Here is a 20,848-nt window from a genome sequence, read left to right as displayed (position 1 = left end):
ATTTTGTCTGTACACTAATGATGTTGGTATTGACTCCGATCCAAAGAAGCGTTTTTTCAGATTTTTTTCTTCATGTGCTATCAGAGTCTTTTAACATCACGATAAGAACAACTTCAATTTCCAAATTCGGACCCGACAACAAATAGAAATTATGCTTTGTTTCAAGTAAAAAAGGCTTTAAAATAAAGTGTTGAAAAAATCTCCTAAAGCTTTTTTGCTTTGCTGTCAAGATGCAAAAAGTCAACAAATTCAAAGAAGATCTAATTTTTGAAGAATTTTTCCGAATTATTAAAGCTAAGTTAGGTTAGGTTAAAGTGGCAGCCCGATTAAGATTCAGACTCACTTAGACTATTCAGTCCATTGTGATACCACATTAACTAAAAGAACCTATTGCATATGGGCACTTCTTGTTTTAACCGCTGAACCATCTCGATTATTTTTCTTCGCTGAACCAACCAGATTGTTCCAAAAACATTAGCAGACTGCTTAAGTTAACGTTTTCCAGATCCGCCAGTAATCTGAAGCTATATGCACCTAAAATTTGCTTACGCCTTACAAAAAATGCAGGACACTCACACAAGAGGTGTTTTATTGATTCCTTTTCCTCCGCATCATGACAGCTCATACAATAGTCATTATACTTCGCGCCAATAGTTTTTTCAAAATCGCCTATCAGGCAGCGACCCGTTATAGCAGATATCAGGAGGTATATCTGACGTCTCGAGAACATTAGCATACCTAGTGTGCGGTTTAAGTTGAAATGGGGCCATATTTGCGTGGTGTCGTTACAACCCTTGCAATTCTCCCATCGAACATTTGCCATCATAACAGCCTTCTCACTCCATCTCATTGAGAGATTTGCAGCAGTCGATGGCCGTTTTCGAGTTGAGGAACACAGAGTCCAAGGATTTTATTGCAGGTTGACTGTCTGAGTATATATTAATGCCCACATTTTTTGGAACATTACTTCTCAGCCAATTCGCCACCTCTCTTATTGCTAATATTTCAGCCTGAAAAACACTACAGTGATTAGGTAATCTTTTCGCTATTCGAAGTTCCAGATCATTAGAATATACTCCGAACCCCACTTGTCCATCCAATTTGGAGACATCAGTGTAGAAATCTATATATTCTTTATTCCCCGGGGTCTGTGTGCACCACGCCTCACTGTTGGGGATTAGAGTCTCAAACTTTTTGTCGAAAAGTGAACTCGCCAAAGTGTAAAAAGCTAAGTTGACCTTAGTCAAACTAAATTAATTTTAGAATGCGCAATTTTAAGTCGACTACACTTAACTATGACAAAACGAAACAAAACGACATTGAAAGTTTATCGACTTTTGGACAAGGGAAACAACTTTATATGAGAGAAATGCGTCGTCTTCTATCTAAGCAAAATTCGAATTCGTATTAACAGGTTGGCTGATAAGTCCCCGGTCTGACACATAGATGGCGTCGCTAGTATTAAATGTATATTATTTTTATATAGTACCAACCTTCAAATGATTCGTGTCAAAATTTGACGTCTGTAAGTCAATTAGTTTGTGAGATAGAGCGACTTTTGAGAAGCAACTTTTGTTATTGTGAAAAAAATGGAAAAAATGAATTTCGTGTTTTCTGAAGGGAAAAATTCGGTGGAAGCAAAAACTTGGCTTGATAATGAGTTTCCAGACTCTGCCCCAGGGAAATCAACAATAATTGATTGGTATGCAAAACCGTGGTGAAATGAGCACGGAGGACGGTGAACGCAGTGGACGCCCGAAAGAGGTGGTTACCGACGAAAACATCAACAAAATCCACAAAATGATTTTGAATGACCGTAAAATGAAGTTGTTCGAGATAGCAGAGGCCTTAAAGATATCAAAAGAACGTGTTGGTCATATCATTCATCAATATTTGGATATGCGGAAGCTCTCAGGAAAAAAATTAGGCTGCAATGAAGAGGTCACCGCCGAAACTGAGGCCTATTTTGAGGCAAAACGGAAGGAGTACTACCAAATGGTATCAAAAAATTGGAAGGTCGTTATAATCGTTGTATCGCTCTTGAAGGGAACTATGTTGAATAATAAAAAATCAAAGAATATTTATTAGACATAAGTATTTTTTTTTTCTCTTTTAACAGAACATTTTGTAGAAATTTTTAAAAAATTGGAGTTCAAAATTGCAAGAATGTCTTTAGTGGCGTACGAAGTTCAATATTGGCGCATTTGTAGGAAATTTTACAAATGTAAAGAAATAATGAACTATTTTATGAAAAGTGCGAATTTAGTTAAAGATTTACTAAATTCGTTTGTGTAAAATTTTTTCTTAGTTAGTTTAATTAACGTACGAAAAAAAAAATATAAGAATAACCCGAGTAAAAATTGAGAGATCTAATTTGTTACGATTAGCTATGAGTAGATAAATCCGACTAGATCTAAAGAGGTCAATATTGAGATCTAATCATATCTAATTAGATCCCCCAATTTTTACACGGGAAGGGAAACTTTCTCCAAACATAATTCCATGAACTAAAATAAAATTAAATTGGCTTTAGTGAAATAGAGGGTTCACTTTTTTTGGAGTGTATGGACATGAAATCTTAGGCCTAACGACAATATTTTTTTTCCAGTATGCAGACAAGACTAACATCGTTGAGGAAAGAAGAATTCTTAATCACAAAACTGTCCAGACAAGAACACCAATTTACTTTATCAACCGTCACAAATGGTCCTGGTTTAAATCTTTTTACGCTCTACAATTACTGAAGCATATTGTGTGGTGTTATAGTAGTACTACCAGTTGTCCATTTCTCGTTTTATTAGTCACACGTCCAACTGTCTTCATTTAGTTTATGATTATTGACAAGTCATGATGGCATATCACATCTGGCGAGGCGATCGAACTCGCATGAGGTGACTGTGAAAACTGTGCTGTAGTGAATTATTTTAATGAAGGCTGGGACTTTCTTCATCAAATATCAATAAAACCTCTAAATGATATCTAATCATAGTTAATGGTCATTTAAATGAATATCAATATGACATGGGATAGGATGCTAACCATACAACCAACCAATCAACTAACAGGCTAATCTACCCACTCGATGTTGACGATTGAATTGACATGGCAAGGCTCAGTCATAGACATTTATACTTTCACTTAGTAAATATGATTATCTTGTTGTAAATTATCAACATTTTATCATTGATATTGGCATGTGGGTAGCTATAGGATCAGGAGGTGAACTAAAAAATTTGTTGACCCAATACTTATACGAAAATTTCACAGATAAGTAAACTCAATTTAATGAAAACATTTTTTAAAGCAATTGCTATAAACTTTCTTTTAAATAAAATTGCTTTATTTTAAAGAAATTCGTCCTTAATGTTAAGTCAATATTTTTTCTCAAGCATCAGAATTCTATATTGAAAAAAATTTACTTAGGTCCAAAGATTTGTATTTTGATTTAGATACAAAAGCACGAAGCATTAAGCTTTTCAATTGTAATTAGCTTTTAACTCGATGTTGTGTGTACTAAAAACACACAATAAATATTTGTACTTACGATAAAATTTTTTCCGTGAGGATAATTTTAGCAGTACACTTGAAATTTCTTTACCTTTACCTGAATTATTCAACGACTTTAACAGGAAACCCTTCATTTCTTTAGGCTCAGGCGTTATCCCCATAATTCGAATAATTGATAGAACTTCAGATTGCATCATCTTGTGTACAACGGGCGTATATGAATCAATAAGAAATCCAATATGGATCGTTTCAGAATGTATTCAATTCGGATTGGATTTTAAATGAAAACTGAACCCTATATATTAGCCACAATTAGGAAGAACAGTTCAAAAAGTTATTTCGTAACAAAATTCATTCAATTTGAATTAGTCCAATAATTGACGAACTATTCAAATCACATTATTAATGGAAATTTTTGCGCATACTATTGAAATCAAAACCCAATAGCCCACTTGTCCAATGACACCCCGTTGCGTTTGAAACAAAGCAAGTGCTATAAATATGACTCAATTCAAGTCATGTGTCTTTTTTTCCACTATAATGTTTTGCCTTAAACTCGTCTTCTCCACCCCCGCCATGCATAACAACAATGAGAAAAATACAATATTCTTGTGGGTGAAAAAAGAATGTGATAGCATTGGTGAAGGCCCTTACGTAAAATGAAGTTGGGTAATCCCTTGCAAACAATAAAAAAATACTACACGCAAAAAGAAAATATTTTCTTGAACTCCAAAAAAGTTTCCATATGTGTGTTTGTACATAGATTTTGAGCCAACGACTCGTTTTGAAGATCAAGACACTCTTTATCATTCTGATTAACATAGAGTTAATGTTCAGTACAGTAGGCTGCAGTTTTGCAACAAAATTGTTTATTCTAATTATAAAACATTCTGTGTCAAGTCAACCGTCTTTACTTAGAGATTAACACTTCCCCAAGTGGTTAACCATATACCTATAGTGGCTCGAAGTTGGCACCCAGCTATCAAAAGGAGGTTATATATAATTTGCTTATAGGTCAATAATTATTATCAACGTTTTAAGTTAGTTATGAGATGGTGGATATGGGATATTTTTTTTACAAAACTACGTGCTATAAACAGTCTTTGCTTCACCCTAGCAGCAGAAGGGAAGGGAAACTTTCATCCAATTACGAAAACAATTGATCTAATGTTTTGAATTGAAATTGCTTCATTCAAGGAAATGATAGTATCAATGATAGCAAACTCAATTAAAATAATTACTTGGCCCAATTAAATGATACAATTATTTTGCTACTGATTGTTGTTTTGTTAAAAAATTAATTAAATCAGTTACATTTTTAACTAAATATATTATTCCAACTCAATTGAAATTTTAATAGCACCGAAAAAAAATAGTTTTATGTCCTTAAAATACGGATGCGAATTTTGCTTAGCATACACGCAAAAAAATAATTCTTTCCTCCCAAACGAAATTTTAGACAATCAAAGTTCGTTTCTCATTTGCTTTTCGTTGAAACGAAGTGTATTTGGAAGAAAAGTATATACTTTTTGTGATAAACGTTTATTCTTTTCCAGGATGTAAAAACAATTTCATAAAGATTAACTCAAAAAAAAAATTGTTTGGCTAATTGCATTTTCCCTCACATCTTTCTCACTTCCACGAAGTTTTTTAGTTCTTAGCACCTTTTTCTGTAATACAAACAATGTAGGAGAAATTATACGATTTTATAATTTTTTAATTTTTTTTACCTTTCGCCTGGACGGAGAATCGAACCGCGGACCATGCAATTTGTAAGCCAACACACTATCCACTGAGCTATGTAGCCGTTATTGTCATCAATAGACAATTACCCATATAAGTTATATTTATATAGCATAGCTTGCGGCGCCCACGAGCCGTTTAAACAAAGTTTATTTAACAGAAAAATACATTTAGTTGGGCACCGTGGAGCAGTGGTTGATACGTCCGACTTGCATGCCAAGGTCGTGGGTTCGATCCCTGCTTTGACCAAAGTTTTTTTTTACATATATTCCAGATATGGTCGGAAGATTCCGAAAAAATGTTCAACATTACATTCTACTATATTAAATTTTTACTATGAACTTTAAAATGTGTCTTATTAAAGACCTAAAATCAGAAAAGAACAGTGTTTGAGATAAACAAAATGGACTGTGTTTTTGGTTCAAAAATAACTTTTTTTATTGAAAAAATAAAAATTTTGAAACAAACGAATTTTTTTGGTGATAAAAGTGTATACTTTTCGAAGCAATTCAAAAAACTCTAACAAAAGAAAAATGTTTTCGGTACACGTTTTCCAAACGTTTCTTTTTCTTTGCGTGTAGAAGACACATTTCTCTGATTTTTTCCTAGTCCAAAGTCGATCAACTTTTCAATGACTCGACTTAAAAATGAGTATCTTTATATCAAAGAAAATTTTGTTTGACTAAGGTCAACTTGGCTTTAATATTTCAGAAAAATTCTTCAAAATCAATGAAATTTGTTGACTTTTTGTATCTTTAATATACTTTATTTTAAAGAGGTTTTTTACTTGAAACACAGCATAAGTTAGGTTAGATATAGAGGCAGCCCAATATTTCAGACTCACTTAGACTATTCAGTCCATTGTGATATCACAGTGGTGAACTTCTCCCTTATCACTGAGTGCTGCCCGATTCTATGTTTAGCTCAATGACAAGCCGAGTCCGAACTACGTTTCACATTGCGGTGAAACCACTTAGAGAAGCTTTGAAGCACTCAGACATGTCACCAGCGTTACAGAGAGAGTATAATCCACCTTTGAAAATTTTTTTGGTGTTCGGTCGAAACTGGGGTTGAATCCACGACCCTATATATGTAAGCGAGCATGCAAACCATTGCCCCACGGTGGCTCCCAAAAACGTAGCATAATTTCCACTTGAAGTCGAATCTGAATTCGGAAATTTATGTTGTCGTTAACAAAATTGTTTCCTAGAATCTAATACGCACAATTACAGGATTTACAAAAAAATGTGTCTTAAACGTATCCTTCTATTCTCCGCTCCTTTGGTTCGGAATTGATACCAAATTCGTTAGTGTATAAACAAAGACAGCGTGAGCAATGGTGACAAATTTATATAGCCACGAATTGCATTATTCCAATTTGATTTGTATAGAGATATGCATATAAATAGAAATTAAAATCCCCGCGTGCATAGCTCGCATGTATTGGGTAGTCGAAAAAGTCCTTTCCAATTTTGTCGATGGAGCGACTCAAGCCACCATTTAAATTTGCAAAGTTTACGGAGACGATGCTGTATAAGTTCATGATAGTTTCAAGAGCAGTCTGGGAAAATTACTTCTCCAAAATAATAAATATTTGGTTCGATAAAGTTCATTATAAAAATAAACATAACACTGAAAAAAATATTGTCGTGGGGTCAAAGATTTCATGTCTTTAAAGCACGAATGCAAATTTTGCTTAGCATAAAAGACGCATTTCTCTAATATAAAGTTTTTATCAATAAATTTTGTGTACAAAAAAAAAAATGAATTGACACCATTAATTAATTGGTCGAGTTTTTCTACATTAGTATCCCACATATCGCAAGATATTTCAACTCGTTTTTTGAACGGACGCACGAGTCAAGTCTAAAGGGTGTTATTTCAACCAAACGCGATTTCACAATATCATTTGCAAAAAAAATTTTTTCACACCAAAAATAAGGTCATTTTAATTGGCAAGGTACCAGAGGTTCTAATAATATGACCTAATATGACATATTTTTGTATCGTATGTTGATGTTCTTTCAAATATTTACCAAACGGTCCTGGCTCACTATCGACACCGTTTGTTAGCAGTTTGAACACATATGTTATCAATTTTTCGCTGGGTGTATAAATCCAAAATTTAAAATTGCAACGATTTGGATCATTTCGAATAAAATTGCGAGTGTTCGTATACAGGCTGCTGTGGCACCTCAGTTTAGACTAACTGGTTCTTATTTTCGATAGGGGCTAAAACGGATAAGCCTTCGAAACTGTCCCACTGGGTCTTATTGCATATATATTTTTTATCATCATTGTGGATAGTGTCAGTGTCAGTAATTTTTAATTTGCACCACGTGCTGCCAATTGACAAAAATAACAAAACAAACAACAATCACTCTGCGTAGTCGTCACCTCAATTACATTCTTCCCCACAAATAGGTGCGTGTGCCACTATTTTTCCTACGGACAAAATGCCTCATATGGAATGATTCAAACAAAAAAAAAACAATAAACTCAGAAATCACAAAAGAAACAGAAAAATAAACATTTGTTTAAGATAATGCAAACAAAAAAAAAAAACAAACGTATCATACAAAAAAAAAATAAATTAAATAAAGTTTGATACATTTTTATATTATCATAGCATGGAAATTGATATGACAACTCACCTTCTGTGGGTGCCATAAGCTTAACGAAATTATCCGGAAACACACCAACTTTTCCTCGGAGTTCACCTTTCCACCAGCCCTTATCGGGTAATTCCATACTATGAATAGTTATGATATCGCCCACTTTGAGCTCAAGTTCGTCTTCATTTTGCGGAGCATAAGGAAATTCAACACGGCAAAACTCTCGCTGTGGTTTGGGTGGTAAACTGGGTGCCACATCATCACTACCACTGCCTCCTCCCAGCAGCGATGAAGAAGAATTCGCCGATATATTGGCCGACGTATTGGAGACGGTCGTTGAATTTAGTAAATCTTCTTTGGAATTGTGAAAACTAAGACGATTTAATTTCTTCGTTGATGTAATTGTTGTGGAGGATGATGATGTCGAAGATGATGCAGCAGCAGTGTTCGCAATAGACGATGAGGTGGCAGCACTAAGAAGTGTCCCACTGGTTGCCGCTTGTTTTGCCAATGAAGGTGGACGTTTGCTAGCAAATACAGGAGATGGTTCGATAACTTTAACAAAATTTGAAGGAAAAACACCGATTTTATTTTTTAGACGTCCTCGCCACCAGCCTTCTTCAACCTAAATGTCCATTACAACAGGGAAAGAAAATACAGAGAAGAGAAAGGAATAAAATAGAAATGTTGGAAGGAATACGAAACTCCAACAACACAAAATACAAAACAAATATTATTTTAAGGCATTGTTGTAGCAACAACAGGCACCAAATACTACCCAGCAACAAAATCGAAAATGTTTATCTAAATTTTGAAATTGTTATTAAAAGAGAAACGTCTGGTTATTTTTGGACAACACACGGTACCAAAAGTAGAATTCTAGATTAGGGATAAAAGACGAAAATCGAATTTTCGACAAATCGACTTGTTGTCGAAATCGACATTTCGTAATCTTCAAATTCCACTAACCGATATTTCCGAAAATCGACACAAATCGACTTTTGACATTGGCCAAAATCGATTAATTGACTTTTCACGAAAATGTCGAAAAGTCGACATTGAATGAAAGGGGGAATATTGACATTGGCCAAAATCGATTAATCGACTTTTCACGAATATGTCGAAAAGTCGACATTGAATGAAAGGGGGAATATTGTAACTGAATATTGCGTATTCCAAAAGGGCTACATATTTACAGACATACAGCCTTAAGCGAATAGTTTGATATTTCCTTTGCACATGTTTTCCTTAATTTTTCTAATAAACGATCCATTTTGTTTGCTGGGTACATTCATCACCATTTATGTTGGGAACTTTAAGTGTTCTAGCGTATTCTAGCTTTTGTTTGTCCTTTGGATACTAACCTCCCCTAGGAATTCTATGACATCACCCACAGCCAACGATAGTTCGTCATCATTGACTTGCGTATAACTGTAGATAACTTTACAGCGTCGATTACTGGTCGATGTTTTGTCTCTGCAAAGAAATGAAAAAAACAACAAACAATTATTGAATTAGTTCATGCAACTTAAAAAGGAAGTGCTAACTAGTGATAAAATGAACATGATTTTTGACGCCTATAAGGCATGGGGGTTTTAAGTGGGAAAGGAATCAATAATAATAATATTTATACACTATGTAACAAAATTGAGGTAAATGTGAGAGGTTGTGGCAGGAATGCTCTGAATAAGCTCACTACAACCAAAGAATTATCTTTTTTTTATTTTTAAAATATTAGTCATTAACTATTCTTCGTATATTCTTTGACATTTTCATTAATTATTTATGAATATAAAAAACGTTCAATATTTCCATCTCTTTGAGAAATATTCGTACTTTTCGTACTTTTCGCAATTTTTTTTTGTGAAAAAGTTTTTACGAGTTTATGAATATTTTACGAAACGTTCTGTGTAGAAATTTCCTCATAAAAAAGTATGCGACATAAAAATGTCTTCAATAATGTGCTTGAAATACATTTTAGACAATTATTTAAGGTCTGCATAACTCATTTAGCTATTTTATTTCAAGTACACTCAAAAACAAGTTCATTCGGATCGATTTCTATTTCGACCTTCCTTTAAGGATTTTGCTATTGATTCCGAGCCAAAGATGCGGCTTCTTTAACATTTTTTGGGGACCTAACTTCAAATCTCAATAAAATTACAATTACACTGAAAAAACAGTGAACCCATCAGGAAGAAAAGTACTAATTTAGTAAATCTTTTTGCTTAATTTGTGTATATTTTTTCCCGTTTTTTAGTTAATTTAACTAACGTACGCAAAAAATTATTAAAGTAAAAGAAACTTTCTTCAAACATAATAATTCCATGAACTAAAATAATGTTGAATTGGCTTTAGTGAAATAGAGAGTTCACTTTTTTTGAGTGTAGGATAGAGATCTCATTTGTCGAATTTTCATTCTTTTTTTTTTTTTTGCGATATATTAATAAAGCTATTCACGTACAAACAAATGCCAGTTAAAAATCCAAATTATAAGAGATACTTCACGGAAAAAGATATTTTCTTAATTCCAAACAACAACTTTAAGCCAAAGATGAAAAATCTTCAAAATAAGTCTTAAGCTATATATTTGAAGAGATTTTGCCTTAATTCTAAAAATTCAATATATCAGTGAATTTAAAGACGATTCCTTTAATTTTAAAATGTTTTTCTTTACTTGAAGGAATTTTTTTCTTGTTTAAGGACATATAACTTTAGTGGAGGGATACAAGTTTGAAAGATTCGTGTCCTAAATTTAATGAAAAAAAAATTAAAGGAAATATTAAAAACTTTCTTTCAATAAAAATGTAATTATTTTTGTCCTTAACCCTTAAATGCATAAGAACACCGATAAAGAACATCTTTGGGAGGACATTTTTGGAAGTTCTTTTAAAGTTGTGCCTTGAGAATAACTTCCAACTTTTGTTTACAAATACAACAAATTTGATTTTAGCAAAGAATAAATATTTTTACACTACACAGATTTTTACCAACATTATTTTTTATCTCTGGTAAATATTATTTATCTTTCAATTTGTAGGTTTTTGAATTTTGTGCAAAAACAAATTTTTTAAAACTGCCGTATGATGTTTTAGATTCAACAAACTTGATTTCATAGAATTCGGAAAAAGTTTTAAGACGTACGTTTTTTCTGGTTGCACCTTAAAAGATTTAAGGGTTAATATTGTGTAAATTGCGTGTTCAAAAAGTTAGGATGCATAATCCTTCATATTAGCTCAATATTTTTTCAGTGTACGAAAACTTTTCATTAAATGTACCTAAGCTACGAAAAACTCACAAATACCACCAGCAATACTGGAGGTGATAATCCACTGGCATTAAACCGATGACTCTTTATATGGAAGGCAGATATAACTATTACTCCACGGTGGCTCCCGGCCAGATTTGATCGAAATTCACACCGCTTGCACGAATTTTCAATTGAACAGTTTGTGAAAAAAAATTATCGGGTTTATTTGCCAAGAAGTCAACTGAAAACGTACATTTTCTATTGTCCACCGTAAGGACCGATGGCCACTCCCCCTTCGTATTCATCAACCGTGGGGTCAAAATAAATACCACATATTATCGGGGAAATGTCCTAAATGAAGACCTGGACAGACAAACATTTCGGACATACACCATGGACATTCCAACAAGTGTCAGCACCGTCGCACCTGATTTATTATGCTGAACACATTTCGAAAAATCCCCAAATTTTTGGAAATTTCACCAAATTTCCGAGTTACAAAATTTCGTCCCCATCCACGAAATTGGGGGAAAATTCCCAATACTGGTTGCACTGCACACAATGGCCACCAACATCTCAATCTGTTGGAATTTTGCGTCTGGGGCATTTTGAAGAGTAAGGGTGGCACTAGAGGTGTGTGCGTGAGTAAAATTTCACTCACACTCACGCACATTCACGAAATGAAAAACTGTACTCACGCACGCTCACGCACGCACTACTTTTAAAGACTCACACTCACGCGCGATTCACGACAATTCAAGTGATTCACGAAAAATTCATGAGACTCACGACATTTTCCAATCGAGAGAGAGCAAAGGTAACGAAATTCAAAAATAGAATATAGTTCGACAGCTAAAGTAATTTCAGTTAACATACGAGTAAGAATTAAATCTTAATTTTTTTCGTGTGCGTTACTTTGCAGAAACTTCATTCACGCACATTCACGAACCGATTTTATTTCTCACGCACGACATATTTCTTTTAGTCCCATTCACGCACATTCACGAGAGTTACTTTGGATTTTGCTCACGAGTCATGTGATTAAAACGTGAATCACGAGTGTCACGAAAATTTCGTGTCCAATTCGAACAAATCTAAACCGTTTCTAAAACATGTAGAACATGTACTTTCTTTTAATCAATTTTTTTTTAATTTTTAAAGATATTTTTCTCCTTAATATTGTGAATATTATTGTGTCTTTAATATTAAGTTACAGAATCCTGGATATACTATTTCAATATTTTTTTCAGAGTACTTTGGTGAAATTCTCATCAGTAACGCTGATTGTGACTCTCGTTACGTATTTGTCTTTAAGAAGCCAGTTTTTTATGACTAAAACAAACATGGAAATGGACATCAATCACTGATGATAGGTGTGGTCAACAGAAATAAATAATTTCTCTTGGACGTAAGACTTTTAAATTTTCTAATGAGTCATGACCATTTTTCTTTCTAATAACTTCATATATATCAAATAAAATTATTATGCACTTACCTTAATACAACTGAATTATCCTCATTCGTATTAATTACACGCACAAAATTATCTGGAAACATTCCAGTTTTGCCAGAAGATTGTAAGGTTCCCTCCCACCAACCACCAGGCATTTGTTTAATACTGTGTATGATAGCATCTTTGACCAGATCCAGTTCATCGGGCTCCTTGGCTGTATAATCGTATTCAACAATCGCGGTTACTAAAAGTAGAGGAAAATAAAAGAAAACATCAGCTTTAACTAGGCTGTCGACATTTAATATTTATTTCAAACAAAATCGAATGGCTTCATCATCATCACAACTTATCAGCATCGACTGAGGCCAAACAAAACAAAAAAATGAGTGGAATTAATTATGGTTTAATTGAAAATAAAATGTGAGGACAAGAGATGGGGATAATTTTCCAAAGAAACCATTCAAATGATTTGTATCTGTAACACCCGCCTCGCATGCTTCGCACTCAATTAAAATCCATTTTACACATCACATTTTAGGAATGGTATACAATCCACCAAAAATGGGAAGGCTCAATTAATGACAAATAAAATTTATTGCCAGCCATTAAGCATGGCATGTTTGTTTCAAATGTAACATAAAATTAAAACTTGTTCATTTTTTTTTTAATTGCATATGAAACATTTTTTTGTAACTGGTATGGTAATTTTTTCGTGAATTGTAGCACGAGTTTATATATTAATTAAATTTCTTGTAACTTTTCTATGTTGGATTTCAGAGGAAGATTTGTACAAAAGAGTACGTGAACACGAAATCGTCATTCATGCATAAGATTTTTTGTTAAAAATAGGCTTTATTTAATATAATCTAATGAGTCTGAACAGTTTCAAATATTCACATCTTTGTCATATATAATTTAGGGCCAACTGCAGCTTTTAATTTTAGACCCTTTTATAAAATCAATCCTTAAATTTGGGATAGAGCTTCAAAAAATCGAAAAAAACGAACTGTGGAAACATTTTTAGTGTCATATTTTAGGTGAATCCACCATGAAAGAAAATATAGCTTTATTTTAGAGAATTTTAACTAAAATATTTTACTAATTGCAACATGATACCAATAAGTTAAATTTTTTTGTCAAATTGAAAAAAATTAATAAAAATAATAAATGTTTGTCTGGAGTAAACTTGGAGTAAAAAATGTTTAAAATATCTTTAACACTATATGAAGTTCAAACCAGACACAATTTAAGAAAAATTTACTCATTTGAGAAATGAGTAAACGCAAACGCGAAACAAGGGTTTGACCAGTAGTGTCGTCAAACTCCAATTTAACTTTATATTAGTTCATGACATTATTGTGTTTGGAGAAAGTTTCTTTTACTCTAACAATTTTTTCCATACGTTACTTAAATTAACTAATACGGGGCAAAAAATTATAGACAAATGAAACATAAAGTTTTACTAAATTTGAACTTCTCACAAACTAGTTATCATTTCTACAAATTTGTAAATTTTACTACAAGTGCGCCCATCTTGAACTTCGTATATGGCACTTATTTACAACTGATGTCAGCCTTTGTAATACTGTTTAGTCAAAACTTTCTAAAAATCTAAATTTTCTAAAATTAATCAAAATATTTCTTCATGGTGGGTTTACTACTTTTTCAGTGTATAAATACGGCAAAAAAACGAACCATGGAGAGAGGGGATAAACATATATTTCGAAGGGAGAAGAGAGAAACCAAAAAATGTTTCAATGGATATACGAAAAATTCACACTCAAAAAAAGTGAACCCTATATTTCACTAAGGCCGATTTAATTATGTTTTAGTTCATGGATTTATTACGTTGTAAGAAAGTTTCCATGACTTTAATATTTGTTTGCGTACGTTACATAAATTAACTAAAATTGAGGAAAAAATTATACACAAATGAAGCATAAAGATTAACTAAATTCGTGTCTCCCACAAAATAGTTCAGAATTTCTCAGAATTTGTAAATTTTACCAATAATACGCCCATCATGAACTTCGTATGGCACTAAAGACATTCTTGCAATTTTGAACTCCAATTTTTTCCTTCAAACTATAAAATTTTCTTTACCAAGTGAAAAAAATTAAATATGCCTAATAAATTTTCCTGAATTTGTTGAAAAATATTTACTTATTTTTGTGATATCAGCGTGATGTCAGCGTTTGTAATACTGTTTAGTTAAAATTTTCTAAAAATAAACAAATTTTTCTAATATTAACCAAAATTTTTCTTCCTAGTGGGTTAACTATTTTTTCAGTGTAGAAGTTCTATCATAGAGACAATGTCAAACCCACAATTTTTATGCAGGCGCATGAAGGTCCGTCTGCACTGAAAATAAAGCTTATTCAGTTCCAAAGATTTTGTCTTCACCAGAGAGAATAAAAATACAAGAGAACGAAAAGCGCTCTTCTACAAAAAACAACAAATGTCAACCGTATAGACGTTGCACAATGCTGCTTTATTAGTTGTTGTTGTTGTAACAGTTTATTGTGATTTCATCCATTTTTATGTTATACGCTTTGGTACTTTGGTACGCAGTTCTAAGGGCAGCGTGTACGTGTTAATTTATTAGTTTTTCTTTCTGTTTTCAAGATCCTTCATAAACGTTTTAACCAAATTTAAACTCGACTTCACCCACAGAAATAATCGTGAACGGATTTCACGTTACGTTAGGTTAGGTTAGGTGGCAGCCCGATGTATCAGGCTCACTTCCATTGTGATACCACATTGGTGAACTTCTCTCTTATCACTGAGTGATGCCCGATTCCATGTTAAGTTCTATGACAAGGGACCTCCTTTTTATAGCCGAGTCCGAACGGCGTTCCACATTGCAGTGAAACCACTTAGAGAAGCTTTGAAACCCTCAGAAATGTCACCACCATTACTGAGGTGGGATAATCCTCCGCTGAAAAACGCTGAAATCAAGATCCGAAAAACCGGGTTCGATTACCGTATCGAACAACGTTTTAATATTAATTTTATGTTATTGCAAATTCTTCTTTAAAAATGTTATTTTATGTTTCAAATCATATATTTTTAGCACAGTCATTTATAAGATTTTATGTACTGTTGTACTCAAATGACGCAATTATATATTTTAAAAACCTTTAAATAATTTTTTATCCTTTTTTTTTAATACTAATGTCCATATTCATAACTATTTACTGACAGCTTATCGAAGGAATTTTAAGTAGAGATCAGAGTACAAGCAAACATTCAACGATATGTGAACATTAGCATTCACCAAGGAGTAGCTCTATCACAATTACTTTGAAATCTTGCTATAAAAAGTCTAACATATTGACTCTGAAAAACTTCATGGTAAAAGTAGGTTTACAGTTTACGTTAACTTTTTTGAATATGTGTATTAAAGAAAGTATTATATTTTTCTCGTGTTTATTATTATTACTCTCAAACTTCAATTATTTAATTAAAAATATTGACGCTTGATCTGTTTGTGGTGCAACCACTTGACCCAATAATTTCCATGCAAATAATAGAATCATCTGTTGTTTTTTTTAAGCCATCTCTATGTAGTTCATCATTAAAAATTTCCATAAAATGCTGCGAAATATGTACGCCCTCATCACTTATAGCTCCATAGCAAACATACATGCCATGATGCATGTATAAGAGCTGTTATTCAAACGCCTCTTCACAATTGCATTGAGGGCCTAACGGCCGAGATTTGTGTGGTGAACTCTCAAAGCCAAAGCCAAGTGCATCATTGCCAACACCGCCATTTATTCTTCATTTACCACTGCGCCATATATTGTGGCATTGCCTTCTATAGTTCATGTTAACAATCATTCTGCACTCCTACTATTCAAAGCTCACATAGTGTTGCCAGATGCTTTGTTTAAGTTTTATTCGACCTACATTTTCTTGGAAATCTGGCGACTGAACCATGTACTGTTAATACCATAGAGACGTAATGGGCATCCATACCCTTTTCGGATGCAAATGATATTCGTATAATTAGCACATCCTTTCCATTTCTTCTTCGGATTTTGGAGTTGCTAGTAGATATCTATCTAAGAACAATAATTGATTTTATGCTGCTCTCCCAAAGACACTATGGAAGCTCGATAAGGGGGGATTACTGAGACTGTATTGCATGAACTTATAGGATTCATAGAAGATTCACACCAGAGAATGAAATCGGGTCAACGATCGTTTTTGCCAGTCGACTCCGCCAACGAATATTTTACCTCATCTCCACTCAACTTTAGCCGCCAAATAATTCAAAATATTGAGTTAAATCAGAAAGATTTATTTATAATTGTATTTTTTGCCACAATTTTGAACCCTCAACTCACAATCAATACATATCAAGCTCCTATAATTATTTAAAAATTTTAAATTTAAAAATTTTATTTCTATAGAAAATTTTGTTAAGATTGTATTTCTACACAGAAAAAAATGTCACGAACATTTTTCCAATTAAAATTTTAATTGGGTTTTAAAAAATATTCAATTAAAAATCTAATTGATTCAACAATTTTTTTGACTGAAACAAAAATCAATCACAAACATTAATAGCATCAATTAATTTTTTAATTGGATCAATTAATTTTTTAATTGACCATCAATTAATTTTTTAATTGATACTATCATTTCTGTGATTGAAGACATTTCAATTATTTTATTCTATAGAAAATTTTGTCAAAATTAATTTCTATAGAAAATTTTGTCAAAATTTTATTTCTATAGAAAATTTTGTCAAAATTTTATTTCTATAGAAAATTTTGTCAAAATTTTATTTCTATAGAAAATTTTGTCAAAATTTTATTTCTATAGAAAATTTTGCCAAAATTTTATTTCTATAGAAAATTTTGTCAAAATTTTATTTCTATAGAAAATTTTGTCAAAATTTTATTTCTATAGAAAATTTTGTCAAAATTTAATTTCTATAGAAAATTTTGTCAAAATTTTATTTCTATAGAATTTTTTTTATTTAAAAATTAATTGGACCACATTTTGTCAAAATTTTATTTCAAAAATCAATCACAAAACTTAATAGCATCAATTAACTTTTTAATAGGATCAATTAATTTTCTAATTGACTTTCAAATAATTTTTTAATTAATTGAAGACATTTAATTTAAAAATTAATTGGATCACTAAATTTCGTGAGCAAAGACAAACAAAATTTTGTGTGTAGCAGATTTTTATCAAATTTTTATTTCTATAGAAAATTTTGTCAAAATTTTATTTCTATAGGAAGTTTTGTCAAAATTTTATTTCTATAGAAAATTTTGTCAAAATTTAATTTCTATAGAAAATTTTGTCAAAATTTAATTTGTATAGAAAATTTAGTTAAAACTTTATTTCTATAGAAATTGAATTGAAGTAGATTTTGCAAAATCTACCAAACTATCAATAATTTTACCAATCTACCAAGCAGTAAAAGATCTACCATTTTTGTAGAATTCTACCAACTGTGGCAATAGTGATCTTATCTCGAAGACTGCTAATGTCTCTCAACGAGATGATTGAATACTTCAATATTCACCAAATATGAATTCAATATTTCAATATTCACCAAATATGCGTAAAAATAATGAAATATGTTGCTCTTTTACAATCAATTATAGTACGAAATGCTACGTTCTTTTAGCAAAACCTCAAAGAGCACTTCCGCTTCTGGACGGAGTAAAATACGACTTAGACCTGGATGAAATTTCGAAAGAGCCCATAGTCGGGAATGTAATACACGAGAGTAACTTGATCTTGCATCACACAATAAGATCGACCACGTATGTAACATATATTTTTAGCTAAATATTTATGGCAAAATTTGTTCGAATATTAGATCTATGACAATCAGGTGACGGATTTTTTTTATTTTATTATTTATTTTATTTATGCATACATGTATACAGAATGAAAAGCTAAATGAATGAATAAATAAATTAAAAACAAGTATATACGGGCGTAAGTTCGGCCAGGCCGAATCTTATATACCCTCCACCATGGATTGCGTAGAAACTTCTACGAAAGACTGCCATCCACAAATTTCAACTCTCATGGTTGTTAAATATCATATACTACCACCACGTACCAAATTTCAACCAGATCTGATGAATTTTGCTCCTCCAAAAGGCACCGGAGGTCAAATCTGGGGATCGGTTTATATGGGAGCTATATATTATTATGGACTGATAGGAACCAATTCCTGCATACTAACATCACGTACAAAATTTCATCCGAATGGGAAGAATTTTGCTCTTCCAAGAGGCTCCGGAGGTCAAATCTGGTGATAGGTTTATATGGAGGCTATATATAATTATGGACCGATATGGACCGATTTTTGCATGGTTGTTAGAGACCATATACTAACACCATGTACCAAATTTCATATACGGACCGATATGGCCCATTTGCAATACCATCCGACCTACATCAATAATAACTACTTGTGCCAAGTTTCAAGTCGATAGCTTGCTTCGTTCGGAAGTTAGCGTGATTTCAACAGACGGACGGACGGACGGACATGCAATATTTCGATGTGTTACAAACGGAATGACAAAGTTAATATACCCCCCATCCTATGGTGGAGGGTATAAAAATTATTTGCTTATCTAGTTTGGAATTATGTTAGGTTAGGTTAGGTGGCAGCCCGAAGTATCAGGCTCACTTAGACTATTCAGTCCATTGTGATACCACATTGGTGAACTTCTCTCTTATCACTGAGTGCTGCCCGATTCCATGTTAAGCTCAATGACAAGGGACCTCCTTTTTATAGGCGAGTCCGAACGGCGTTACACATTGCAGTGAAACCACTTAGAGAAGCTTTGAAACCCTCAGAAATGTCACCAGCATTACTGAGGTGAGATAATCCACCGCTGAAAAACTTTTTGGTGTTCGGTCGAAGCAGGAATCGAACCCACGACCTTGTGTATGCAATGCGGGCATGCTAACCATTGCACCACGGTGGCTCCCGACTATGTATATGTGTATAATTTTGATAAGCCTTTTTTAATAAAAATCATATTGATATGTCCCTATACTAAATTTTCAAAATCTGGCAACCATAAAATTGAATGAGATGATGAATATGAGTATTTTGTTATTTTTTCGATTGCTTTTTATTAAGCTTTTTGGTTGTTTTGTGTGCGTGCCAAGATGCCGTCTTGAATGTTGCATTATTAATATTCCATATTTCTTTGTCGAGAGAAACAAACCGAAAACAAAAATATTTTGCCTAAGAAATAATAAGAAGAGAAATGAAAACAACGAATCATTGGGAAAAGGGAAGATTAGTAGTTTGTAAGTGCTTTCTTGTTTTGTTTCTTAAACCAATTATAGGCATATGGGCCAAGACAAACACCTACTCTGTATTTTACAATTTCGGTTAAAAATCTTGGACTTTCACATGTTTTTTGTTTTTGTTTTTTCTGTAATGGGATTAGTTATGACTATATTGGGACAAATTCCAGATAAGAGACAAATGATGTAGAATTATAACAATTTATAAATGTTGAGGTGACATGGTTTAGGGTTTATTTATACATCTCCTGAATATGGTCCCATTGGTATTTGAAAATATTTCCAGACTTCAACTTGGAAAATTCAACAACAGAAGGCAGCGCCGCCATCTACCTCACGAACATCCACACAGAGAATAATAATAAATGGAAAAGCTTACTTGGCAAATTATCAAACGTTGCGGCAGTTTGATTTATTTTAGCTAAATGTTTATGACAAAGAAAGTAATTAAAAAACAGTGTATACAGCGTTCGTTGTTTGTTTCAGCTCTTTAAGATGACTACGTAGAACCTCCCCACCCGCAAAACAATTAGGGTGTGTGTAATTAAATCATTTTGTTTGTTCCGATTGTTAGCGGAAAATGATTTAAAATTCTTTAAACGGAATGTTGAAAGATTAATCGCAAATCACTGAACAAGACTTGCTAAAGCATTAACCAAAGACCCACATTGCTATTGCAATTTCCAATGTTCAAATAATTGAATCTATTTATGGAGTGACTTTAGTATGAAGACCGCATTTGGTTTTGGATCATTACGATGCTATTTAAATGCAAATATATTAGGAGATTGAGTTGATTACGGCTATAAGAACGATATAATTATAAGATACTTAAACAAGATAGATAATAAACAAAATTAAAAAGGCGCCGAGTTCGGTTTAGGCGGCGAAAACCTCTCCTATGTACATGAATCATTAAAATGTGTGAGAAAAAAAATTCTTAATTTAAAGATCGTATTAAAAAATTCCTTCAAA

At 32.7% G+C, this 20,848-nt stretch overlaps 1 protein-coding gene across 5 annotated transcripts in view; it reads right to left on the bottom strand.

The window, feature by feature from the left end:
* The window catches only part of cindr (CIN85 and CD2AP related), a 108,096-nt gene that overhangs the window by 55,179 nt on the left and 32,069 nt on the right, over window positions 1-20,848 (bottom strand). For 4 of the 5 annotated variants that reach the window (XM_075291582.1, XM_075291580.1, XM_075291583.1 and 1 more), the window contains exons 3-5: window positions 12,611-12,812; window positions 9,230-9,341; window positions 7,905-8,490 (exon numbers count right to left, since the gene is read on the bottom strand). In XM_075291582.1, coding sequence (XP_075147697.1) covers window positions 7,905-8,490; window positions 9,230-9,341; window positions 12,611-12,812 — 900 coding nt within the window. Of the gene's footprint in view, window positions 1-3,604; window positions 3,707-7,904; window positions 8,491-9,229; window positions 9,342-12,610; window positions 12,813-20,848 lie in introns of those variants that run through there. The other variant, XM_075291584.1, reaches the window with a different exon arrangement.

This window comes from Haematobia irritans, chromosome 1 (genome assembly GCF_050003625.1).
Source record: "Haematobia irritans isolate KBUSLIRL chromosome 1, ASM5000362v1, whole genome shotgun sequence".
Classification (NCBI taxonomy): Eukaryota; Metazoa; Arthropoda; class Insecta; order Diptera; family Muscidae; genus Haematobia; species Haematobia irritans.
This window is presented reverse-complemented; position numbering and strand designations above follow the sequence as displayed.